The 27,117-nt window shown below is 46.1% G+C and overlaps 3 protein-coding genes across 3 annotated transcripts in view; 1 reads left to right on the forward strand and 2 right to left on the reverse strand.

Annotated features, from left to right (window-relative positions):
* Positions 1-611: 611 nt before the first annotated feature.
* Positions 612-8,523, reverse strand: LOC135823323 (tubulin alpha chain-like). Its single transcript, XM_065336185.1, has 7 exons — positions 8,375-8,523; positions 7,979-8,204; positions 5,855-6,003; positions 4,061-4,213; positions 3,597-3,786; positions 1,242-1,579; positions 612-1,058 (listed from the first exon to the last, which is right to left on the reverse strand). Exons 1-7 carry the CDS (start codon positions 8,375-8,377, stop codon positions 759-761), a joined length of 1,359 nt encoding a protein of 452 aa, XP_065192257.1. The 5' UTR covers positions 8,378-8,523; the 3' UTR covers positions 612-758.
* Positions 8,524-13,674: 5,151 nt separating this feature from the next.
* LOC135823333 (uncharacterized) lies at positions 13,675-20,091 on the reverse strand. The gene is made up of 4 exons (XM_065336196.1): positions 19,288-20,091; positions 15,900-16,085; positions 14,813-14,930; positions 13,675-14,284 (listed from the first exon to the last, which is right to left on the reverse strand). Exons 1-4 carry the CDS (start codon positions 19,629-19,631, stop codon positions 14,129-14,131), a joined length of 804 nt encoding a protein of 267 aa, XP_065192268.1. The 5' UTR covers positions 19,632-20,091; the 3' UTR covers positions 13,675-14,128.
* Positions 20,092-24,829: 4,738 nt separating this feature from the next.
* The window catches only part of LOC135823355 (large ribosomal subunit protein mL38-like), a 31,093-nt gene continuing 28,805 nt past the window's right edge, over positions 24,830-27,117 (forward strand). The window contains exon 1 of the mRNA XM_065336211.1: positions 24,830-24,989. Coding sequence (XP_065192283.1) covers positions 24,914-24,989 — 76 coding nt within the window. The 5' untranslated portion in view covers positions 24,830-24,913. The remainder of the gene's footprint in view (positions 24,990-27,117) is intronic.

Genomic DNA, 27,117 nt, shown 5'->3' on the forward strand with positions numbered 1-27,117 from the left:
TTCTGTACATTATAGATCGGGTATAATGACCTCGAAAATAACGACAGATCGAATTTACTGACACTTTTTTGGTGCCCGAAGACCTGAAAACGCATCGAATATAACGACTTTCCTCTTGTATCGGGCGGATTGCTGGTAGCCGCAGTGCAGCGGGCGGTGTATGACTTTTGGCTTGAACTATGCATGCAAGACACTTTCACATGCGCATCTAAAATGCATTATTATTCACATGCATATCTGCAAGACATTTCTGTCATTTTGATATACATGACTGTACATATTGAATACTAAAATGTGAAGATCGGGTTTAGTGACAGATTGAGTATAGCGACATTTTGTTCTCTCCCGAAGGAGTGACGTTATATCCAATCTCCACTGTATACTACTCCCTGGTGTGAACACTATACGTCCAAACATAGCAGGGGAGCATTGCATCATAAAAATGACATTAACTTGAATTTCTGCTGGGACAGCAGGGTATGTGAGAGTTGCACACTCTTGGTCTGGGGCATAGCATCACATTGACCATACTAGTGTCAGCCTGGTCAGGCAAATTATAAATCTCCCCCCCCCCCCCCTGCCAGTATTGCACACAGACTACTCGATGAGTATTCATAGAATGGACTAAAAAATAGTTTGCTTCAAGTTGTTTGGTCAGACAGAGAAAAAGTCAAAATTGGTCAGCAGCGAAAGCACATGCAAAAGGCTTGCAAAAAATCAGTTGAGGAATATAATATAGGGGAAGTTGTTGGCAATGCTCAATACTCATCTTCATCCTCAATCTGCTCCCCATCAACAGTGTCCATGCCCACCTCTTCATAGTCCTTCTCAAGAGCTGCAAGGTCTTCACGGGCCTCAGAGAACTCGCCTTCCTCCATGCCCTCACCTACGTACCAATGGACGAAAGCACGCTTGCCGTACATTAGGTCAAATTTGTGATCAAGACGGGCCCATGCCTCGGCAATAGCAGTGGTGTTGGAGAGCAGGCAGACTGCACGCTGCACCTTGGCCAGGTCACCACCTGGCACAGCTGTGGGTGGCTGAGAGTTGATACCAACCTGGACACACACACACACACACACACACAACACAAACTGAGCATAGACCAATGCTTACGATGGGTAACTATACGCAGAGGGAAAAAGAGAAAACCAGCAGGGAACACACGGACGTGGTGAACAATTCTGTGTCTCTGCACATGTACAACAAAGGAGTTGAGGAGAAAGTACTTGTTTGCTAACCTTGAAGCCAGTTGGGCACCAGTCAACGAATTGCACAGTGCGCTTGTTCTTGATAGTAGCAATTGCAGCGTTGACATCCTTAGGCACTACGTCACCACGGTACAGCAGACAACACGCCATATACTTGCCATGGCGCGGGTCACACTTCACCATCTGGTTGGCCGGCTCAAAGCAGGAATTGGTGATCTCTCCAACACTCAACTGCTCATGGTAAGCCTTCTCAGCACTGATGATCGGTGCATAGGTGACGAGGGGGAAATGAATACGTGGGTATGGCACCAAGTTGGTCTGGAACTCAGTCAAGTCCACATTCAGTGCACCTTCGAATCGAAGTGATGCTATAGTCACAGGACAAAGTCAGAACAATACCAACACAGATTACTGAGATTAGCGTAGAGTGTTATGTGAGAGTTGGGAAGGGCTGGTACAAGGAAGCAGAGCACACACAACTACATGTATGCATGTGTATGGAAGGAACATGACAAAACACACACACGCCCATCGCGGAAGCGATGATAGCGAACAGCTACAGTGGCGGATCCAGGGGGGCCTGCCCCCCCCCCTTTGAAAATTTCGACCTTGGTCTAGGATTACAGTAGACTGTAGAATGAGCGCTCGGAATGACTTGGCGTGTCAAGTGGGTCACGCGTGCTGGGTACTTTTATACGTGTCCGGTGTCACGCACTGTACTAGTCAGCGCGCTGTGTACAACTACTGTACGCACTGCGACCTGAGGACACGGCCGCACTTCAAACATGTGAAAAACGTGCCAAAAATGCAGGGCCTGGTACATACTGCAGCGATCGCGTTGGGCTGAAGTCCTGTATCAGTGTATCATGGTGTATGGTGCACGGTGCTGTCGACTTCGTCCTTCCTTTTTTCTTTTTCACTTGTCAGAAACTAAACGCTCTCTAGTCTAGCTCTCTACTTCGCTTGTAGCCAACGGGTTACCTTCAGATACTGTAAATCATGAATATGTAACGAACAAGTAAATCTAACGAGTTAACGAGCAAAGATTTATCGTTATTTTAAAATTCGTTAGCAAAAGTCGTATGATTTGGGCCTCGCACGATTGAAATCGATCATTTCACATTATGGCATGCAGCGCGTGTTCAACGGATCGTAACTCAGTCAATTCTCAATGAAATCCAACAATCAAAAGATCTAGATGATAGCAGAGACGCTCAGCAGTCGGCTCAAACAATTCCGAAGTCTCTCAGATGATTTTTGACGAAGCCGCAGGAGATCGTTAATTTGAATATTTTACGCTCTTACGCTGGATAAATTTCATTTTCTTTATTCTCCTGACATCGAGGTATACTGTGATGGACAACAATGAATGTCCTTGACGAGCATTCCTAGTATTATTGCATCTGTCTGAGAAAATCGTTAACTTTTCAAACCGTTAACCTTCGAAAATCAGAAAATCGTTAACTTTGCGGGTCGTTAAAATAATATAATTTACAGTATGCGATGAAGAGGAAAGGGTCTGACATCAGGTCGTTCTTCAGTGGACCGGTAGATAAGAGAGCTCGCGTTGAAGAGCCGTCCAAAGGTCCGTCGCGGCCGCTGTCGAGTGGAAATGTTCCAGTGCAGTTTGAAAATGTCGTGAGAATGGAATAAAACTAGGGACCGGCGGATTCTGCTCGAAAAGGTGGCATATTCTGCTCGAAAAGCAGTGAAATTGGCAGAACCATACAAACCTTATGGCGGGCAATTCCTCGAACTCTGCTCCATTTTTTTATCCAAATACCAAACATGCATGAAACTTACCAGAAAAAGTACCGAATTCTGCCAATTTTTCTGCCGGCAGAATCCGCCGGCCCCTAAATACAACAGCTCTTTACACCTTCAGGACTTTGTTGTTGTTGTTGTATTTGTTGTTTTGTTTTGGGGGGGGGGGGGGATACCTTGGGCCCCCTCTTCGGCCAAGTCCTGGATCCGCCACTGAGCGGATGTTAGACATAGCAACTTGTGCTGGGATTACACCATTCAACAGCTTGCAAGGCTGATGAATTGATCGCCACTAATTTTTAACCTGGTACCCACCACACAGCTGATTGAAGTGGCTTTTTCTGGCCAGTGAATCCCTATTTTTCATTTTTTCATTGTTTTCTTTCTCTCTTTTTTTACACACACGCCACTCCACATACTCCGGCATACACTGACTGTTGGTAACCACCCAGTAGAATGAAAGAAGAGGTAGGAGAATGAGAAAGAGAAGATTCAAGAAAGACGTGTGCGACCATATTCGTCTGGAATTGAACCCGCAACCTTTCGATTGGAAATCGACTTCACATACCACTGCACCAAAAAGGACACACACATAAACACACACACACACACAGCACTCACCGGTGATAGAGGACACAACTTGAGCAATCAAACGGTTGAGGTTGGCGTATGAGGGCCGCTCAATGCCAAGGTTGCGACGGCAAATATCGTAGATGGCCTCGTTGTCAACCATGAATGCACAGTCAGAGTGCTCCAATGTAGTGTGCGTGGTCAGCACACTGTTGTACGGCTCAACAACAGCAGAAGCGATCTAAAGAAATGCAAAACAAAGGGAGTGGGTCAGTGTGCACATCACAGAATTACACCAAGTAGCATTACTGTGGCAGAACTAGTGTCTTGTGTGACTAAAAAAGCACACATTCTTCAAACAGTTCCATCTCTCCGAGTTCTATACTCCTACCCATACTACACCAAGATGACATTTCACAGGCGGTGTTCACAAATGCTTGGAATAATTGGATAACTGCAGGAATGGAGTCATGCAGTGGTGTCACAGCTGCTGCTGCTGTACACTGCTGCCTAACCTGTGGTGCTGGGTAAATAGCAAACTCCAGCTTGGACTTCTTGCCATAGTCTACAGACAGGCGTTCCATGAGCAGCGAGGAGAAACCAGAGCCAGTACCACCACCAAAGGAATGGAAGATGAGGAAGCCTTGCAGACCAGTGCACTGGTCAGCCTGTTAAAAGTAACATAGACGACAAGCAGATAGACAGACAAGTGTATGTCAAGATAGACAGACAAGTGTATGTCAAGATAGACAGACAAGTGTATGTCAAGATAGACAGACAAGTGTATGTCAAGATAGACAGACAAGTGTATGTCAAGATAGACAGACAAGCAGATAGACAGACAAGCAGATAGACAGACAAGCAGATAGACAGACAAGCAGATAGACAGACAAGCAGATAGACAGACAAGCAGATAGACAGACAAGCAGATAGACAGACAAGTGTATGTCAAGATAGAGATACTGACTGTACATGCAGTATGCTAGACTGAGACAAGCCTGCTGCAGCCTGCATTTGCCTGCTGCAGCCTGCATTTGCCTGCTGCACCCCACAGAACACTATGCTGCTGTTGTGAGGGTGGCGGGAACATCGTATTCTCAAATTGGCCCAAATTTACCGAGCACCCTTGGTGCAGCGGAAACTTTCATGATATGACAGGATCAGACTTGATCCAGGGAGGTAAGTTCGAACTAAAAAAATGCATATCAAATTGATCAGTGCAATGTCATATCAACGTTTGTGTGCAAGGAGACCACACACAGTTACAGCAGCCGGGGAGCCGATTGTTCTTTCAGGTTTTTACCGTACCGTTTCTATGGTTGTAGCCAATGAGCGACTTTCCCGCGGTGGCCTTGATGAGCCGATAAAGCCCGTGGTCAATGGATACGGAAAAATACGGTAGCAATAAAGCCCGTCGTCAATGGCACCCCGTACTCTGTCAGCCTAGCTCTGCAGGGGTCTGTGGCAGTTTTTCGTTGTCAGCTCAGTTCGCACCTCACATTCGACTGTGAACATGCTCTGGTACCTGGAAACAGCCTGTCCGAAAACGGCAACATGAAAAGTGTCTACACATCGTGGTCAGTTTTCAACTCAAGTTCTTGTTGTCGTGAGTGGAGATGAAATTTTACGATAGTTGTGAATAAGCGAAAGAGCATGCACCCATCTATCTGCTAAGAACCAAGCTGAAATAAGTTGCAAACATCGCGATCAGTTTTCCACTTTCTGCTCTATATGTACCGGTACTAAAAAAAGGAGTTGACGAGTTGCCGAACCTTTCTGATAATTTTGAGGAAGCGAAATATCATGGACCAAGGATCATCCCATCCATGAGAAGCGGACGGAGCTGAAACTCACAAGCTAAAGGAGCTGAAACTCACAAGCTGAATCCACCACGTCCCCGACCACCACCCCTAGACGTGTCTTGCTTTTATACCAGAAAGACGGAAGACAAAACCTGAAACACCATCATAGAGGTCTGGCAGGACTTTTCGCCTTCATCAAGGCCTCGTGCGTACGGCCGCGGGCCTTGATTCAGCCGTAAAGTCCTGCCAGACCTCTATGATTGTCTACATCCGCTCTTCCACTACGTTGACTGCGGCGATACTCTCACGGACATGTGCTCTTGAGCTCAGCAGCGTTCTGTCATTCTGTCTTTCCAAACATTCTCTGGTCAATACTCAGCGCTTTGTGTTGTCAAGACACGTAACAACAGTGTAGCACGTGCTATGCAGACATACACACACACAGTAGCAGAGACTCCCTCGGACCCTTGATTTAGGCTAAGGCATATGAATAGGATGGAGTCTTACCAGCTTGCGGGTACGATCCAGTACATTGTCAATCATTTCCTTGCCAACAGTGTAGTGGCCACGAGCGTAGTTGTTGGCAGCATCTTCCTTGCCACTGATCAGTTGCTCAGGATGGAAAAGCTGGCGATATGGACCAGTACGTACTTCATCTGTGACATTTGACAAAAGAAACACGGGCTCTGTCCTGTCCTGGCTAAAACCTCGAATTCGATTATGTATCCTATAAAGACAGTGTTTACAAGAGAATTTTCAACCCAGCTAAAAGTCTGTACATTGAAAAAGAAGAGTTGGGTGTTTACATGAGGAGGATTGACCTGGGTGATTGCTGATAGACCAGCAAAAGTTCTGTTCTTTATTTGGGTAGTGATAGGTGACTGCTTTGGTAGGAAAATCACATGTGCGATGCTGTACAGGGTTTACTGTCATTGGAGTATGGAAGAACACAGATCCGCGTGCAGTGTGCGTCAGACTTTCCGTAGATCGACTTCAGTTTTTACTAACGTAATTACGTAGTGCGGAACCTCAGTATTAGAGAGGTTCCGTGCTATTATGTAAGTGGGTGGTAAAGCCCATAAATTCGTGAGTTTGCACTCCACTAAGGGCCGGGTTCCATTGCGGCTCCGCTGCTCGTCTTTCGCGGCTTGAAACGACATCATTACCATAGTGACCGCGGCTCGAGCTGGAGCAGCGAGGCCGCGGGCTTTCGCTACGATTCTTGACCAAAAACTGCGAGCCGCGGCTCGACCTGTTTCCCATACTTTGCATTGTTTTGCACGCCAGAATTTTAAAATTTTAATTCGTTGCGCAGGCCAGAACACGAGGATTTTTTTGATTTTGCGTGCGCGCGCACGCGCAGTGAAATCAAAAAGTGTGGAGCACGACCGCGAATGGCGAGTGTCAATGGAGCCGCTCTGCTCCGCTGCATGCAGCCAAGTGCCGCAGAGCAGCGGAGCCGCAGTGGAACCCGGCCCTAAGGCTGTCATCACACCCTGGTACAAAGCGCTGCGTCTACGTCCACGCAAGGAGTTTTTGGTCGGTTGTCATGACGATCCGTATACGGGGTGAAAACGGGAGCAGAGGAAACGGGAAACGTAGATGTGGTAGGGAGAGGGGGGGGGGGGGTATACAACTTTTTGGATGAACGTGCTTATCTCCCCCAGCCTTTTTTCCGAGCGACCTTGTACTTCGATGTACTTTTGCGTTCAAACTTCTCCAAAAACGTGACTGCGGGTACGAATCATGAACTGTGCCTGTCTGATGACACGACCACCGGTTTTGGGTTTTTCACTGTAGACGTAGACGGGAGTCGGAGAACGTAGTGTGATGATGGCTTTACGGAAGTTGTCTACATAGAGGACGTACGTGAGCCTTTACTAACGGAGGTGCAGTGTACGCAAGACTCTCCGTAGATGACTACGTTCTTTACTAACATAATCACATTATGCGGAACCTCTGTATTATACTACATTGGGCACGTTTGATTACACACATTTTGGTCTATTCTAGAATTAGTTATAGTGGATGCACCGTTTGATTACACAAATTCCGTCATCAATTCCAATTCCGTCGTCAATTCTGAAGAGAGTGCGGAATTGCTAATTCTAATTCCAGAATGGACGCACTCGACGTAAACGCCATGTTAGGACCACGTGCGCGCGAGTGTGCACGGGATTCCACGTGATCCCCTTTTACGATTTTTACGGTTAGTCGTTCGTTTACAAGGCCGCAATTCATTCATTCTGTTCATTCAAGAATTATAAAACCTCGGCCCAAATATGTAATCGAAAGCGTGCATAGTAACAAGAGTCCATATCCCCCCCCCCCCCCCCCCCCCCGAGTATGCAATTGGGATGGGGTTGTGGGACGGCGTAATCCGTGATGTAAGTCATTTTTTCGGTCGGACTTGCGCCATTCCGTCGACGCGGTCCACCACGGAAAAAATTATCATGAGGAGTTACTCATGATGTCACACTATGACGTGCAACACGGATTTCGCCGTCACCATGGTCACAGACCTGATCAGTGAAGTAATACTAATAGTTGCGCACTCTGGAGGATTACTTAGAAAGTAAGTTCGTGGGTGTGAATGTCATGCGACTGCCATCAGTGCCAGGTAAAGCTCACCAACAACGTTTGGCTCCAGGTCCACAAATATAGCACGAGGAACATGCTTCCCAGCTCCGGTCTCGCTAAAGAAGGTGCTGAACGAGTCGTCGATCTTGGCAGCGGGTTTGTCCTCTGGAGGCATATGACCGTCAGGCTTGATACCGTGCTCCAGACAGTACAGCTCCCAACAGGAGTTGCCCATCTGTACACCGGCCTGGCCAACATGGATGGAGATAACTTCACGCTACATAGAACCAAGAAGGCACATGACAAAAAGACAAACACGATCAGCAGGCGTCAACGTTGCTTGGTGGTGGCAGAAGAGTCGATATTTCAGATTTGGGCATTCAAGCACGATCTTGTAATCCCTGAAATGATTCGGGGCGATCGGTTGTCCGATTGTGACAAACTCACCATGATGATGATTAGTTTGAAAAGCTAGAAAGATATGAGGAGATGCCGTCTGCGTGAGCTAGGACTCGCAGAGAGTTAGTAATGGACTCCTACAAGCACAAGCATGGAACAACAAGCAGCGCAAGAAGATTCTGCCCACGAAACTGAAAGAGCTGCCCGCGGATTTTGAAATTGTTATTTCGAGCATGCGCGGACAATGTTCCAACCGTAAAAGATCATGATCAGGCCGCGTGCGCGAAAAGGTCTGTACAAAACTGGTGAAGATGACGACGATAATGGCAGTTGGGGGAGAATTATTTGGCCCTACTGACCATGCTGACTGTAGGCCCTTCTCGTGCACGCGTGGTGTATCATCTTTTCTACTTGCTTCCTTTCAAAAAATCCTTCGCCACAGCAACATGCATTGCATGCATGCAGCGATGGTGATGATGACATGACCACAAAACTTTGAAACATCCTGCTTTCCGTATACCCCCGGGTCCATGACCAATACCGTAGCATTTTTTTTTTCAAAATCTTTCGAGTGAATGGCAAAAGACTGTCCATGTATCGTTTTCGAGAAGTACATGTACTTGTAGTGTGTTTATGCGATGAAGGCGATGAATTCACCAGTTTTGCTGAGTGACGAGAAGGAACCCTAAGAGGAATGTCAATTGGCAGCCAGACCTCACGCGGTGGGTACCCACGCTTCAGTGTTTAATTTCACTTTTAATTTCAGTGTTTTTAAAATTTCACTTTGTCCAGTGTTTATAAATACCATCGTGGGCAGCTTGTAAGTTGTAAGATTATTTATAATTTTTCTACAATATTAAAATAATAATTGGGGAGGTTTAGTTCCCACTAGGGGTGCGCGGATTATGCTCGCACGCACCCGATATTATACTTTCGGGCATTTCCCCGCGGAACTTCGAAAGTATTCTCTCAAAACATCGAAACAATTCTCCAGAATTCCCCCCCAAAAAAAGAACCCCAGCACGAACCGTGCCTTGCGCATGCTCTTTAGTGTGCAAAATGGACGGTCAGGCACGTGATCACTGCATGCAGGATCTACACTACAACTGTACATGTACTGGATCTACATGACTGTCCGGGTGTTGCTGCATATACATGTACCGGTACATGTACGTGTACGTGCGTCCATGGATGCGCGCTTGTTCTCTGGCAGGTCAAAATTGACAGAATTCCCTCAAAACTCTTCTGAAGGTCAATGGATCTGGCAAAAGATCGATAGAATTCCCCTAAAATTCCCAAAATTTTCTCAACGATAGCATTCCCAAATTATTCCAGGAATAATCCGCACACCCCTAGTTCCCACCAGGGAGTCGTCAAATACCACGACTCCCTGGTTCCCACGTAACGGAAACGCGTACGTGGGTGATTCACGTACGTAAAGTGGATGAAGGGCACCCACGTACGTTGCAATGTTGTGTTTAGTCACACGGAACAAACAAAAGCATGAAGCGAAAGGCCCAAACCTGGTCAAAGACGAAGCTACCCAGGCCTAAGAAGCTCATCCAATATTGATTTCGTGCTTCGGAAATTCCTTCAGCTGAGCACCCTCACAGCTCGCACAATGCGCTCCATTCTGATTTTCACCCACGTTCTTGCGGAACGTGGGTGAGCCTCCATACACGGTATGTCGTGAATCAGAAAACGTCTGTGCGTGGGTCACTGAGTATCGCGTGGTACACACACGTTAAGTACCCACGGATTACGTGGGACTAAACCTCCCTATTATCAGTGAAACTCGGGTATTGAGCCAACTACAAAACAAGTTGTTTCACACGACGTACATGTACGTTTCGCCGTATGGTTCGTGATAGCTCATCAGGTGTGCAATTTGAAACTCGGGTATTGAGCCAATAATAAAATGTAGAAAGGAAAAAGGACATAATTATGGAAACGAGTTAAGAGTGTGTATAACTAGATACTATATACAGTCAGAAAGTGCAACAATTGTGCAAAGCTTCCCCCTTCTGTACTTATCTTTGATATTTCTGAGCCACCCAAGGTGGGTGGTGTGCTGCTTCGAATTGTAGTTAGATCGCTTTGTCAAGTATCCTACTGGTCTCGTCATTGTCCCGTAACAATCGATGTTCTTTGTTCCGTTGGGACTGTAGCTTGTGCTCATTTTCGTTGCGCTTACCTTCCCCTCTTTGGTCTCTCCATAACCTTGAACCTTCCGAGTTGGAAGGCTGTCGGTTAGCGCTACGGAGATGTGTTGAAGCTAGGTGTCAGGACGTCGAATGTCTCAGTACTCTGTCAGTTTTGTGCCTAGTTGTTGCACTTTCTGACTGTATAATCTAGTTACAGTGGTGGAGAGTTACTTGACACCCTTACTTGGCCTTAGCAAACAACGGTAACGCTATTTTTTCGGTACTCGTACCTTGATCACCCAAATAGTGTTGAAGCTGCAGCGTATAAACGTTATGGGGGCTGATTTATCGTTGTGACCAACGGTACGTGTTTTGGCCAAATATTGCATAGTCCGTATGCATTTCACCTTGTACCGCATGTATGGTGACAAAAATGGTAATACCACGCGAAATCAAAGCTATTCTCGTGGCAACAGCGTACTAAAAATAGTGTGTATCTTGCTAAAGGTCGAACCCAAATCACGGTATTCCCCCCTTACGATAATACCGTTACAACATAACGTTTTTTGCTAAGGGTGTCTACTTTTAACTCTTTTCCATAATTATGTCCTTTTTCCTTTCTACAATTATCAGTGAGGCGGACATTATGAAAAAAAACCCAAAATCATGGTAAATCTACATGAAAGTTTCCGATTTTCTTGAGACAATCATCAGGGAAAAGTCGTCTCACCCAAGAAGCTAAGCGGGGAAACAAACTTTTACGTCTAGAGGATAGTGCGAAGTATAAAGGTGTGCCCCCCCCCCCCCCCCCCCCACACACACACAGCCCTTCATTTCACTTACCTTTGGTATTACCGTAAAGTACTGTTGATCCGCCCCCTCTCTAATTGCTGCCCCTGTCGATGTTCTGCCTGTGAAGCGATTTCGGCGAAATACGATGTTGAACCGACGCATGCACTGCTGTACACAATACGTGCCAATCCAGGATGAAAATGTGCACAATCCAGCACATCGAGTCTGATCTTACACATTGTTGTACACCGTACTGCACTTGACAGCCTTGATCTAATTCCCGCCCCCTGCCGAAAGCCCAACTGGGAAGCGACATGGCGTGGGGGGGGGGGGGGGGGGAATCAACGGTACTTTACGGTAGTTCACACCGTTGGAACACTCCCAGATATTTTCTTCTTATTTCTTTCTTCTTCTCTCCGGAGAGCTCCCACTTTGTTTTTTCACACCTCACCTTTTTATACATGTACTTCTAGACGTATAAGTTTGTTTCCCGCCGCATAGGTACTGTTGTGAGACGACTTTTCCCTGATGAATGTCTCAAGAAAATTGATTAGGAAAACTTTCATGTAGATTCACCATAATATTCTTGTTTGTTTCTTCATAATGTCCGCCTCGCTGATATTCTTATTTTCTACAATAGTGTGTTTACTTTCAGGGAGACGGATAAAAACTCTGACGGAAGTTTTAGTCACACTGCACAAGATCTTTCAGCTATGACTGACTGATTTCCCTATTATAATTTAGACAGATCAGCAGAGTGACATTCATGGCACACAAAATAATATAAAAATGTTGAAGGTGCGACGAACTCGGCCATTTTGGAGATTTGAAACTCCTCACCACTCCACATTGTGCTCTTGGCCCACATTCACAATATCCTGGAATACCCGAAAAAGTGAAGGTGACACAAGTTTTAGAGGTGATAACGAAACATGTCTCAGCATCACTGTGCGTTTCGTTATCACCTTTAGAACTTTTGTCACCTTCACTTTCTTTGGGTATGCCACTTTTCCATGTGGAAAGGGCGCAATTGCGCCACCTTTACGCTATAAAAAATTATAAAAGCATGCATGAACTCGATTGGCTTATATGTTGTATAGTCTTTTGAATGCTGAGTCGACTGGTATTGGTCTGAAAAGGCTGCGATGCAGCGTTCCGGCCTTATTCCCAATCGAACATGGTTGAACAAGCGGTCACGTGCTCCTGCGTACACCAGTCACCTGGTCACCGTGCCAGCAGGCGACAACTTTCACACTAAGGTTCCACTCGAGTGACAGGAATGCACCCAAACAGGCTGCAAGCTGTACCCTGCAGGCACGGTGATCAGGTGACTGGTGTACGCAGGAGCACGTGACCGCTTGTTCAACCATTTTCGATTGGGAATAAGGCCCGAACGATGCATTACAGCCTTTTCGGACCAAAACCAGTCGACTCAGCGTCCAAAAGACTACAACATAATTGTATAGGCGCGAATAGAAGCCCAGGGGCTCTATTTTTCCAGAAGACACATTGAGGGTGGTTATATTTGAGAGAGGGCTCTATTCGAGAATAATAAATAATATTCGCGGGATCCGCGTCGGCATCGCTTGAATGTCCAGAAACAAACAAACTAGCCTTCGCATCCGCAGGCCACCACTATGCCTGTTAACCTTAGTGGCGAATGCAGACCTCACAAGTGAGTCAGGGGAGAGGAGGTTAGTCTCTCAACCAATCGGGCGTGTAACGGCCCATAACCCTGTGAACTGCATCCTTGTTATTCTCACTCCAAGCTGTGAGTACCCAGTTGACCGTGGGTGTCGGCGCAGTTCAACACGCGTACAAAGTCTTTTTACACGCTCCCTGCTACCAGCGCGGGTCTTGAACTCGGGACCTCATGATTCGCAGGCAGGCCTGCAAACCAATCGGCCATATTCGAGAGGGGGCTTTATTTTTTAACGGAAACATAAAATTGTTTCACCCTTCCTGCTGATTAGTACATACTGTGAATGCATTCGACAAGGTTCCCCTTGGCTGTGGTCTGTGTGCAATAAGTGAACCATATTGTACGTGTATACTGTATACGGTTCATGTACTGCACTGCATTATACGGACCTTGCGCGCTCCATTATTTCGATTCTCTCTGACAGACGGGCTCTATTCGAAGGGGGGCGTGTATTCGAGCATGTGGGGGACATGGGCTGCAACGAGCTGGCCGACATTACTACTGTAAGATGTGTCTTGAAAAGGTGATGAGGAGAATTTAAACACACCAAATTTGGAACAGGGATTTCCCAGTACATATTCAACGTGATTTCTTTACGTGAACGTAGCGCAGAACAAGTTTCCTTTACGTTACAGGAACGCAAAGAGAGTTTTCCCGGGATTCTTGGCGTTGCGTTCCCGTTACGTAGAGCAGAACATCACTACTGTGTATAAAAAATTATAAAAACGATTCAACGAACCAGGGCAGCAATCACAAGAAATCAATGACAAGCAGAACAGGAAGAGAGAAAATGGATATCAAATCAAGCCTGAAAGACAACCAGTAGCAGAATATTGACGAAGCGAGGAGCATAAGAGGAGAAGACACAAACCGGTGATGCACAAGTGCAATTATCAAAACGTAAAATTTCCGTCATGCCAAACTGCGCATGGAAAACTATTTCTGGGTAAAAATTGAAACGATCAAGGTCAATATTGAGACCTGCTAGTAAGACTATTTTTCCATTCGGTGCGTCGTATCTGGTAAGACTTGTTTTTTTTTAAGAGGAAAGAATTAATGAACAAATCAGTGAATAGTTCAGATATGGCACATACAATGCAGCAAAACCAGGTCGGCACATCATTCGTCATAAGCAGTAAGAAAAAGATGAGCGGGTAATGTTGCTCACGTCAACAGATCATCATCGTCCAGAGAGTTTAGTGATTCACTTGGACGAAGCGCATACGGAAGGGACTCAGCAACTGACGGGCGTCGACGGAAAGCAATAATACTGATCACAAGGTGTACGAGCCATGCAAGAAAGCTGGCCCAGCAAGCAACCTGGAAAGAGAGGAATTAGCAGAAATACCAGTTTAATACGAGGATTTAGTAGGGTCTCTGCAACGTATTTGACTCGACTGATTGCCACCATGTTATCCAATTATAACGGCCCTCGACGATCGGTCATGGCGATGGTGATACGTGACCTACAACTCCTGGTCGCTCGTGTGATACGCACTTGATTAGTCATGCGGTTCGTGCCATCCAGACCTCACACACACACACACACACACACACACACACACACACACACACTACTATAGCATGACTGCCCCATAGGGCCACGTCACTCCCTTGTGACAGGGAGCCAGAGTCAGGGTAAGAGAGTCAATGCCGGCGAGCCGCGTGCACACACACATGCTTTACGGAGTTGTGCAGCCTGGCTATGCCAGACGCACTATGGAACGTCCTTAGCATAGATTCGGGGATAAAAGCACACAAGAGTGCAATGATCGGAGTGTACCGTAATATGCACAGGCAATACCGTAAACTGCACAGGCAATAAAACAGATAGGAGCACCCACCCACCTGTGCCACATTGTAGTTGTGGTGAAATGAAACCCGCTCGTAGTGGCTGGTGTATGTACCATTTCCGGACATGTTGAATTGAACATCCACATTCTTCACAAGATAGGTATGTGAGCAGCTAGCAACAGGAGACACAAGAACGAGCAGGCTGACATCAGTTGAGCTACTTTGGCATAGCCTCGGCACAGCGATGCACTAGGTCAAGCAAAAAGCTGACTCACGCTGTATACTAAGGCTGTGTTTACATGAGGCGTTTCAATCCGGGTCAAGTTTCAACCCGCCATGAATACAGATTGACTGGCGCGTTTACACGACGCATTGCGCTTGACCCGGGTTGAAGTTTTGCCCCGGGTTGAGTTCAACCTTCCCCTGGGGGGGGGGAGGAGGAGGAGAGGGTTGAAATCGTACAACCGTACATCTGTGAGTATCTCGCGCCAGGTTTGAATAGCACTGCACAGGCGAATTTCGCGAAAGCATTCACGTGGCCATACCGGACTCTAGAAGTGGACTTTTGGCGGCATATCAGTATTTGACCGGTCAACTGTCTTCATGTAAACACTCACCTATTTTGTCTATCGTACAGACTTTCAACCCGGGCTAAACTCGACCCGGGTAGAACATTTTGGTGTAAACGCAGCCTTAGGGGTTACCGATTGTTTTTACAAAACGAAAAGTCATAGTATTTTTCAGCCCCCACCCACCCACCCACCTTCTCTGCAGGTAAAACGAATTCCAATAAAATATTGATGTCAATTTTCGACACCCAGAAGTAACTGGACATTCTCCATCCGCATTCAATAATTATTTTCAAAACGAAACTCCATCAAACCCACCCACCCCCAAACGAAAACTTTTCGTTTTGAAAATATTATTGGTAACCTTGGACGGCCCCTTAGCTCTAAGTAAGCTCCCATAAACGTATGCGCTAGTGCACTGCCATGACATCAGTTGCATAACCTCTACAGCACGGTTGTTTAGCAGATACACAACAAATCTACCAATATACAATGTACAACAAACATGAAATATAATAATGCCAGGCAGGAGAAGGTGGAAAAGAGGAAGAAAATCCAAAACAATCACAAACCTTGGTGCCTTGTGGTGCACATGAGTGTGATTCGAATAGACCAAGTCTGATGGTTCCTGTCTCCAATGCTCTTTCATCTCATGGCAAAAGACAGCAAACCCAATCGACATAATCAGTGCAGCAGCCAGGGAGCAGAGAGCCAGAGTCACAACGACTGCCAATTCACCAAACTTGGCGCAGCGCCTCCTGCATAGAGAAAAGCAGCAAGAGCCAAAGATGGAATTTTCAAATTTTCTTAACTACTGTCAACAGCAAACAGGAAGGAAAAGTGGCAGAGGCGCATGACCACTGCAAACAAAGCGACCTACATTCTGCACTGCAGGAAATGCCTGCAGTGCAGGTAGCAAGCAGAAATTCTTCTTCAAGAATAACGTGGACATATTCCTAGAAATACGCGCATAATTTTGCGGGCGACAACAGGTCAACATGCGGTTTAAGCGTACATGGTTAGCATTTGGCCGTTTAGTTTACGACTTCGATGGTAGGCTCGAACTGTTTTTTTTGTGTGTAGACATGATAGCATTTCCGTTTCTGACAACAATCGGCTTGCGGCCTCACCCTAGCGACAGCAGACAGTGTACACACATACGTTTATGCTTGCCACATAAAAAATACTGTGCAGAAGTGTTGGAATCATACCGTGTTGTGCTCCCTGTAAACAGAGCCTTCGATCGTCGACGATACCAAACCGACAGTAGTCAGGTGCTGGGTACGAGTACCGTTGGATTTAGTGTGAACGGTAAAATGCTAACCATGTCTAATCTATAGTGAAGAGAAGGACCAAGGAACTACAAGTTAGCTAAAATGTCCACTAACACCACCAGTTACTTGAAAATCAGCTCATGCAATAATATTGCACAACACTGACCGTCGGTACTGACGTTTTACAACTAACTGGCTATCAGCAAACATTTCAGCGTAACTTGTAGTTCCTTGGTCCTTTTCTTCACTATAAATTAATCCTTCGCTCTCCATCCGAGTCTATCCACATGCTGTCGAAGTCGAAAACTTTGTTCATGTACATTTTCACCATCATGTACTATTTTCTTGTGCATTCCAATGGAATACGCTGGTTTTATGCCACATTTCTTGAAAACGCGGATGAAAGCCAAAGGCCCCCGTCCGGGGTTACCGATTGTTTTTACAAAACGAAAAGTTTTAGTATTTTTAGCGCCCACCCACCCACCTTTTCTGCAGGGAAAACGAATTCCAATAAAATATTTATGTCAATTTTCGACACCCAGAAGTAACTGGGCATTCTCCATCTGCACTCAATAATTATTTTCAAAACGAAACTCCATCAAACCCACCCACCCCCAAACGAAAACTTTTCGTTTTGAAAATATTATTGGTAACCTTGGACGGCCCGGCCCCTAAGGCGAAAAATTGCACATGCGCAGATTTGCGTTACCCAGTACCCAGTGGGGACAGCAACAAGCACGTACAAACCTACAGGTCTTCAAATGGTTGCTGTACAGTCCAGTATTACTTCTCTAATAACGACTGCGGATATTACGACAATTCAAGCTGAGAGGATGCGTCAATTCGGAGCTCTTTGCACCGCTGCTGAAGGCTGAGTACAATAATCCAGCGAAGCATGGGCACCAACGGTTGCCTCCTCTGTCCAAAGTGAATATTTACTCTTGCTGATAACCCAGATTTTGTGCTTCGATGTACGATTTTTCTTTCGAATGTACACCATGCACGAGCTATTGACAATAGTCAAACGACAATAGGCTACATGTATGTAGTACATGTATGTGCAGTGCTATATACCTCTGATGATCCTTTTTTATTATTTTGCGACTTTCTGTCCCCGGGGAAAATTGCGATTCCGCGGCCGCGTTTTTTTCCGCGTTTTTTGCGATTTTTTAAAAGACCGCGTTTTCCGCGATTTTCCCGCGTTTTTTTTACTTTTTTGTTGCACTACACGTACACACAGTGCACTGTTCGGTCAGCAACGTCTCATTGTGGCGGCTTTTTACTCAAATATGACGAGTGCTTACACCAGAGACTTGTAGCTGATTGATTTCACTACATACTCACTGAAAATTGCCGCACATCAATATTATTCACCGCATATTAAAGGGGAAGTTAAGGCAAAAATTAAAATTTCACCAGTTGTAGTCTTCGGGGTGCTGAGTCGAATGGTCTTGGTCCGAGGAAGCTGAGACGCTCCCTTCCTACTTGAATCCCAATCGAACTCGCGCACTTCCACCGAAACTGGTTGACTGCGCCCTACTAGATGGGGATTTGTATGCAAAATGTCACTAAAAGCGCCATTTCGTTCTTATAAAAGCACGGATGACCGCGATTGGCCCATATGTTGTAGTCTTTTGGACGCTGAGTCGACTGGTTTTGGTCCGAAAAGGCTGCGATGCAGCGTTCCTCCTTTATTCCCAATCGAACATGGTTGAAGAAGCGGTCACGTGCTCCTGCGTACACCAGTCAGCTGGTCACCGTGCCTGCAGGGTACAACTTACTAGCCTGTTTGACCTTTTTTGGGTGCAGTCCTGTCACTCGAGTTGAACCTTGGTGTGAAAGTTGTCACCTGCTGGCGTGGTGACCAGGTGATTTGGGCACCCGGGACCACGTGACCGCTTCTTCAACCATGTTCGATTGGGAATAAAGGAGGAACGCTGCATCGCAGCCTTTTCGGACCAAAACCAGTCGACTCAGCGTCCAAAAGACTACAACATATGGGCCAATCGCGGTCATCCGTGCTTTTATAAGAACGAAATGACGCTTTTAGTGACATTTTGCATACAAATCCCCATCTAGTAGGGCGCAGTCACCCAGTTTCGGTGGAAGTGCGCGAGTTCGATTGGGATTCAAGTAGGAAGGGAGCGTCGCAGCTTCCTCGGACCAAGACCATTCGACTCAGCACCCCGAAGACTACAACTGGTGAAATTTTAATTTTTGCCTTAACTTCCCCTTTAACCGCAAATTATGCCATATTATGCCGCGTTTTTTGCGATTTTTTCCGCAATTTTCCCCGGGGACAGAACTTTTTTATATCTTTCCACCTCTCGCATATGATTCTGGAAGTTGAACTGACGCGAAACATAGATATAAAAAATGATGGCCTAATGAGACTTCGGGTATAACGACACTTCGCGAATAAGGACACTTTTCTGATGCCCCGCCGAGTGTCGTTATAAGCGAAGTTGACTGTACCTTGAAAATGGGGAGCTTTTCAATGTTGTTTTTGTGCCATGCACCCAACATTCGATTTTATTAGTATGACATTAGTGAGTGCGTTCCCAGACACCTCACTGTCCTCTGACTCTGTCCAGAATTCATTCACAAGACGTGTGCATGTGTACCATGTGTATGGGTGTATACACAAGACAGCTGTGCTGCCATGACCCCAATGCCACTGGCTCACCAAGACTCTGTGTTGTGGCCATCCTTCCTGCCGCGAGCAACGGCTATGCTAAGCACACACAGGCTCAGCATGGAAAAGATCTGCGCAGCCGCGTAGAAGATGACGTATTGACAGCTGATTCCACTGCCACTCGTCGGGAGGTGAAGGCGAGGCACACCACATCGAGTAGCATTGCCACTCACTGATCCAAACAGCAAGCATGTACTGTCACCCCCCAACCAGCACTTCGAGTTTTTCACCTGACTGGAGACCATGCCCCAGAGAGTGGCTGCAGTACTCACAAGCACGACAGCATACAGTATCCATCGTGCTGAGGTCGAAAAGAAAGCTCCACACTTGCCCATAGTGGACAACTGGGGACGGTACTCCACAGACGATACAGCTTACACACGTACAGACAGATCTTCGAAGCTGAAGCGCTGGTACCACCGTGATCCAGCTGTAGTCTTTAGAGCAGACAACGAAGCAAATGCTGCTAGTAAAAATGCGTTCCAAAACGCGGGTGACAGCGCGCGGGACTTGGTGATGTCAAGCCCGAAAGTATTTGAATCAAGGGATCCTCGGCAGAGGTGAACAATTCCTACGAGAATGTGAACCCTCCAGGCCAAAGCACACGTAAGTTCGTAACACATGCAGGCTTACTTCCTCCTCTAAATCTGAACATTGATCGTACAAAATCTCCCTCGCGCGCTTGTTTCAGTTGACATGGTTGACTGACGATCGAGTGAAGTGAAGTGACAGGCAGAGGATGGGAACTCAAAACCGTTGTCACTCTAGTCGTAGATCTACTGTGTGTCTGTTCCTGTTTGTTTTGAAAAGCGTTGAACTACTTGAAAAGAGACAAATCGGCAAAAGCCAAGTACTGAGTCTGTACTCCCTCAACTTCCCTGTATACATGTAGCCGTGCAAGCGTGGTACGGTCGGAAACCATGGTTTCAGCCAATCAGCATCCGATCTGAGTGGGAAATTGGGAAACAGTACGAGGGTTTTCGAATGAGTCATACCGTACGCGAGCCGAGGGATTTTCCCTGGTTCCATTATGATACATCAATTTACATGTACATGTATCCACCATGATGTACCATGCAGGCCACTTTGCAGCAGGGAGTAGTACTACTCCCTGCTTTGCAGTATGCGGGTGCATAGCAACCCACTCATATGATCATGTCGGTTGCGCAGCCTACGCAGGTGTGACTTTTTCTTCGCCACTTATTATTGTCACTCCACCCCCATTACTCATTAGCCAACCCAGTCAATTTCACCGGCTACATGTATATCACCTTGCTGTAAGTAAGACCGCTTGATTATGTGCTTGGATCCGTACTGTATACAAAAACTGGATCCACGTGGATCCAGTTTTTGAATTTTTGAAATTGTTGCTATGCTGTGACATGGCACTTTCATTTTCAAGCCCTATTGTACTACTCCCTGATATCAAGAGTCCATAATCCCCTGGGGATTTTGTCTTGCTGATATCCACAGCACTGATATGACATGATTTGCGCCTACTGACTGGTAGATCTACGAACTAGCCTCACGGCTATGGAGTGCTGTAAAACATGTACCGGCAATCTGATCTGATCTGGTACATTTATTTTAGCCTCAAAATTTAGGTGTACTGGTACATGTACTATGACTAGTATGAGTCTATGAATAGTATGAAGAGTCCATAACCACAGGGTTATGGACTCTTGATAGTATATCTACTATTATCTAGTATGATATACATGTACATGATTGTATTGATAGGTTCAACATGTTTTCGACGTCGACAGCAGGATACAAGCCTAACAAGGCAAGGACGCACAGTGCTCCTGACCAGACTACAACCGTTACCCGGTGGGCAGAGTCCCGGTCTTACGACCATTTGAACCGTACGGGGAAAAAACCCCGGTTCGAACCCTTACATTTTCTGAGTAGGAGATCCCCTGGACAGGCCTAGAGCCTTTGGGTAATCCTTGAAATACAATAAATACTAATACAAATACATGTACAAAAACATCAACAACAGCAGTAGCTACTGCTGTTGTTGATGTACAACCAGAACAAGAACAAGAACACCATCACCACCACCACCACCACCAACAACAACACAATATCAGCCTGCAAAAACACAAAAAAATCCAAAGTCCACCACCACCCCCTAGAATAAAGAGGGTCCGAGCCGGGGTTTTTTTCCCATACGGTTCAAATACTATAAGTATACTCTTGCTGATATGGATAGTATCAAGAGTACATCACCATGGTTTTGATAGTATCAAGAAGCAATGAGGTAATGACTACTAGTAAGCTAATAACCATTGCTTCTTGATACTACTTCAGTATCAACCGACACTAGTCTTGTATGTCTTGGAAGAATTTCGACACGCTGCAGAAGTAATGTATGTTGCTAGACACGAATGAATAGCCTACTAAGTACTAGTATATTTTCTTTGCTAAGAGTCGTATCTTATACTTGAATTGAAGTAGAACTTCAAGCAGCAGTTTCAGCAGCAGTTTCAGAGGCATGAGCAGCTGTGTAAAAAAGTTGGTAAATTAAAAATAAAAGTTGGAGTTCACCATGACTGCCAGCATTTTCTAAATGGTATAACGTTCTATCTGGGCGTTCTGGGTGTTTGCACCTCTAGTAGTCCTAGTAACCATGGTAACCTGAGTAGAGAGACACTGTGCAGTGTGATAGAGCAGAGTGTGTAAGGGCGCTCAGTCGGTTCCACAGCATAACACAAGCAGCGACCATGTGTGCCGCACAGGAAGAGGCCATCAGAACCAGAGCACTAGTAGTAACTTACATGAAGATATCGGTAGTAAGGATTCGAAAAAAGTCATTGGCTCTGTTCAAGAAGCTGGTAATAGCAAGTATCATGGTCATTGCATGCTCAGCTGACTTTGCACAGCCAGTAACAGCCTGGTATCAACTATGTACTACTGCGGCAGTGTGTTGCTTGAGGTGGCACATACACACGCATGTAGGCACCCATACATGTGCACGTGTGTGCGCACGCGCACACACATACACACACACGCACGTACACACGCTCACACACACACACACACACACGCAGAGACGCGCACACACACACGTGCACACACGCAGAGACGCACACACACACACACACACACACATACGTGCACACACACACACACACGTGCACACACACTCGTACACTAAAATATAGTACTGATGGTGTACATGTAGCACAAGTGGTTAGTTTACTTATTACCACTTCTGCTGCTATCTGTTCCTTTTCGCCTCTCCTCTGCCTCGATGGCGTCTGTTTCCTTCTTCAGAGATTCTGCCTCAGTCTTAAACCTTTCTGACCACGTCTGTCCATCAACACGCTTGAACAGAACCTTCTGCAGAGCTACCATATTGGGGATCTTCACAGAGAGAAGCAAATAGGAAGCAAGCATTGGCTTTTACTTCAAACCTCTTCTAACTACATTGTTCACATCCACAGAGCAATCAGCACCGAATCAGCAGGTCATTCTACACTGTGCCCATTCACATGGCGCGCAGCAGGTACTAATACCAGATACTGAATCATATACCGCGGCCATAGATCAGACTGTCTGAAGATTACCCACACACATGCATTCACAAGTGCATGTTATGCCATCTGGATTCTTTCTTGGCATGGCTACATACCAGAGTATGACAGAACCTTCTTCTTGGTCCGGATGGCATTTTCTACCGTAATACTTCTAAAATGACTACTGCAGAAAAGTACGAAATAGTGGTAGTAACTCCGGTGATAGTTTTATACGAAAGCGTGAGCTCCCGTATGAGGAGCAACCAACTTTCCTACTGCAGAAAATAATACAATATTCATTGACATATTTATGTAGTCAGGCATATACCGTGAAGTACCGCCAGAGCGCCCCGTCTCGCGAGAGCGCCCCACCTTGACTTTACAGCAAGGGAAAACAAAAATCGCAAGGCAGAGTGCGACGACGTTTGTACGGTGTGAGAACCTTAGTGTACTAAGGTCACACGTAGCAGGTTTTTTTGTGTGGAGCTCGTGTCCAGTCGAAGGTAAATTGAGTACGGATTGGCTCCACAACGTGCAATACTGTATGTGCACAAGGTTCGTGTCGTATGACCTACAGACAGGAGATCACCTCCACAATACGACCACGAAAGGACGAGATGGCGGGGCGCTCTCACGGCACTTTACGGTAATTCTGTAACTGTCATGCGGGGGTCAGTGATCACCAGCACACCTACTTACCGGATAATTCTGGTCAAGATAAACGCCAGCTACGACGCCCACCTGTCCATGATAACACAGAACACAGCATACAATTACAAGAGACAACAGGATTAGACCAGAGAGTACGGCCGAGCCCATAGGACAGGATTAGACCAGAGAGTACGGCTGAGCCCATAGGACAGGATTAGACCAGAGAGTGCGGCTGAGCCCATAGGACAAGATGTGAAAGCTAGCACATGCGTGGAACATGAAGACTCAATCAAACGTGTAACTGTAATAGCTCTGGGCCAAACGGGATCCATTGTGACCATAGCAAAGTATGCAATCTGTTTGCTAAGCCCCCCATGTCCCATGCTGGTGTGACTTATTCCCTACCAACAGAGAGTCCTAGGCCAGGAGGACCTGAGCTAAGCCAGTCACTACTGGTAGACGCGGCACACTAATGACGTAATGTAAAGGAACCCAGCTCCAAATATCGTACCTGCTAGGCAATGTTCTGCATTTTTTTGGCAATATTTCCTGTAGAGCCAATTGAAAGTGTTTCCAATCGCAAGTTAGGAAATTTTCCCTACGTTCTTCTAGACTGGTGTGGACTGCGTACATGCATGTACATGTACTACATTGGCAACATGTTCATTCATGGTATTAGCACCCATACGGTTCAGATGGTCCCAACGGACCGGGGCTCTACCAACCGTGGATGGGTTGTAGTAAGGTCACTGCTTCCGAATACGGTGTCCTCCACCTTGTTTCATGCTGTCAAACCAACAACTTATGTTCATTCATGTGCTACACTGGCAACAGTTTCATTCATGACATCTACATAACGAATTATTTGCCATCAGCTTCGCCTTCAAAGAGTACACTAATTGTACTATAGTCACAAACACGCGCTATTGTAAAAGTATCAGAGTGCAGGCTGCTGACATAGCGGAACTCACCAGTGCTGATGCAAGTTTGCCAAACATCATGTACTGATCTTTTCACAGCTGATATATCCAACTAATATTGAAATTTGAACGAATAAGGGTAAATTGTACACCGCCCTTTGAAACACTCTTGGACACTTCACTCAGCTCAACCCGATAGAAGACGATGAGACTGCTGAAGTACCTCAATAAGTCAAAAGGAGTTTTGCAATCGAAAAAGACATCGACTTGATTCCGATTTGTTTGCTCGATTCATTTCAGCCTCATTTCAGGGAGTCCAACACATGCACACAACATGGTCTGACGTCATGGTACATGGTATGGCGCCAGTCTTTGCCGCAAAAATAAATCACGAAAAGTTAGAAAGGACAAGCTACAGCAAAAAAACTACGAGTTGCATGCATGCAATAATTCTCTTTCTGAAAATTAATTGGTTTGATATTCCAGTTGAGAATTAGGATGGATGTGCCTTTGACACACTGAGATATGTACTCGGTGGGTGCTGCTGTCCTGCGGCCCACGCTGGATGTGGTGCGGCACAATGCAGTGAGATCTGTATATGGTAAGTAATTATGGTTTATCCGCGCTGTTGCTCACTTCTACCTTCACCCTGGTAATCCGAAGGCCTTTGTTAGGATTGTAAAGTAAAATAACCCGCAGGCCTTTATAGTGGACTTAGTGTGGGAGAAATGTCCTCTGCTTTCTTAGGTAGCTGAGTCAGGAAAAAGATAAGTTGCCATGTAGAATGTGACCATGGTACTTACTCAAATGACTCCATTATTGTAATCATCGAAGGTGGCTTTAGAAATCTTCTTTTTATTGAGCTTCATAATTGTAATACGTGAGCCTCCCTTGCCCCCCCCCCCCCCCCCCCCAATGTATTGAGAGATCTCTATATAATTAGTTTATAAACTTAACTTGCAAACCAACTACTGACACACACACACACACACACACACACACACACACACACACACACACACACACACACACACACACACACACACACACACACACACACACACACACACACACAACTAGATAGTCTTGGTAAACATGGATGGTGCTATACTAGTACATGGTACAGTCGTCCCTCTCTAATCCGGCACTTTATAATCCAGCACCCTCGATAAACCAGCACAATTTTCAGTAGCCAAAATGTCCTCTTCATGCACATTGCAGCAGTAAATCAGATTTGTTAATCCAGCACCCTCCCTAATCCAGCAGATTTTCGTGGCACAAATGGTGCCGGATTATAGAGGGACCACTGTATATGCAAGCCTTGCTTGATAGTTTAACATGTACTAGTACATTGTACTACGATGACAGAATGTCACACGACGGGGGACGCACTGTATGGAAAACAATGTTCCTGACTGCAACCATAAACCGGTGAGCAGAGTCTCGGTCTTTTGATGATATGAACGCCATGAGCAGAAGTTGGCAAAAAGTGCGCAAACGCAACCAAATCCCCCCCCCCCCCCCCCAAAGCACACAGACAGGAATAAAAATGAAGAGCAAAGGCAGGCAACCACAGTCAGAGGATTGTGCCATTTTCCATTTACAACCAGATTTCAACTCACAAGAACTAATAATTGGGATCTCCTATGCCCCCCCCCCCCAGAACAAAGAGGGTCTGAACTAGGGGTGTGCACGGGTAGTCGAGTACCTGTGCTACCCGTGGGGACCTCGGGTAGTCGGGTACAGAATAGTACCCGAAGTCGCAGACGACATCATGTGCAGTGCATGTGTACAAATTCATGTAATACCCCGCATGTCCACCCAGTGTGTAAGGGAAGGGGTGCAGTGTGGTATTACCATGGAAACGTTACCCGATCGGGTACCTGTGCTACCCGTGGAAACCTACCCGAACCCGATACCCGAAGAAAACGCTACCCGACTCAGCACTATTCTGAACCAGGGCACAGCCCCATGCGGTTCATATGGTCGAAAGACCGAGACTCGATCAGCCGGTTTATGGTTGCAGTCAGGACCACTGTTTTCCATATAGTGTGTCCTCGGCTCCTCGGCCTTGTGACATACTGTAATCATAGTGCTACTTAGTACTAGTGTCATGTACCGTAGTGTGGTGTACTTCTTCTGTTCACTATCGTGATCCCTGACTGCGACTGGCCATGACTGGTCCTTGACCAGCGACCTGAAAATGACACTGCGCTGTCAGCTTTGCAATGTTTACAATGCTATAGCGCTAGTTCACTCTTTCTGCTAGCTGTTTGAAAAGATGAGATTTTTGTGTGACCAGATGAAAGCTATGCCGTGTCTGGAGTATTTTGTTAATATTAGGGGTGACGAATTCACCGAATATTCTAAAATTATTCGTTTGGCGAACAATTCGAATTATTAATTTTTGGTTTTCGACATGTTTGCATGTGGCAATACGGTTGTGCTCAGTGAAATCCGTCCCAAAATGCATACTCTAAGTATTTTCAGTGAGCGCAACTGTACCTTGTGGTGGTGCCATGTACTACGGCAGGCAGGGATCATATCAGGTATGTTTGTGCATGTGACAGTTTGCAACACAGCAGACCATCTGGTAAAAGGAGAGCGATTGCTCTCGCGCGCCTTCACTCTCCTTATTTTCATTTTGGGCGCACTTTTCATTGCGCGCCTTGAGAATTTCGAGCGCGTATCCGCATCACTATGAAGTGCATTCTGCAAACACTCAAATA

The sequence above is a fragment of the Sycon ciliatum genome, chromosome 1 (assembly GCF_964019385.1).
Source record: "Sycon ciliatum chromosome 1, ocSycCili1.1, whole genome shotgun sequence".
Classification (NCBI taxonomy): domain Eukaryota; kingdom Metazoa; phylum Porifera; class Calcarea; order Leucosolenida; family Sycettidae; genus Sycon; species Sycon ciliatum.

Coding starts and splice junctions, on each gene's coding strand:
- LOC135823323 (XM_065336185.1), bottom strand. Junction 6,004..7,978: donor CCTGGAGCCAAACGTTGTTG/GTGAGCTTTACC, acceptor CAAATGTCACAG/ATGAAGTACGTACTGGTCCA. Junction 4,214..5,854: donor TGGATCGTACCCGCAAGCTG/GTAAGACTCCAT, acceptor TACTTTTAACAG/GCTGACCAGTGCACTGGTCT.
- LOC135823333 (XM_065336196.1), bottom strand. CDS start 19,631: ATGGGCAAGTGTGGAGCTTTCTTTTCGACCTCAGCACGATGGATACTG. Junction 16,086..19,287: donor GGCCACAACACAGAGTCTTG/GTGAGCCAGTGG, acceptor TTCTCTATGCAG/GAGGCGCTGCGCCAAGTTTG. Junction 14,285..14,812: donor ACAACTACAATGTGGCACAG/GTGGGTGGGTGC, acceptor CTCTCTTTCCAG/GTTGCTTGCTGGGCCAGCTT.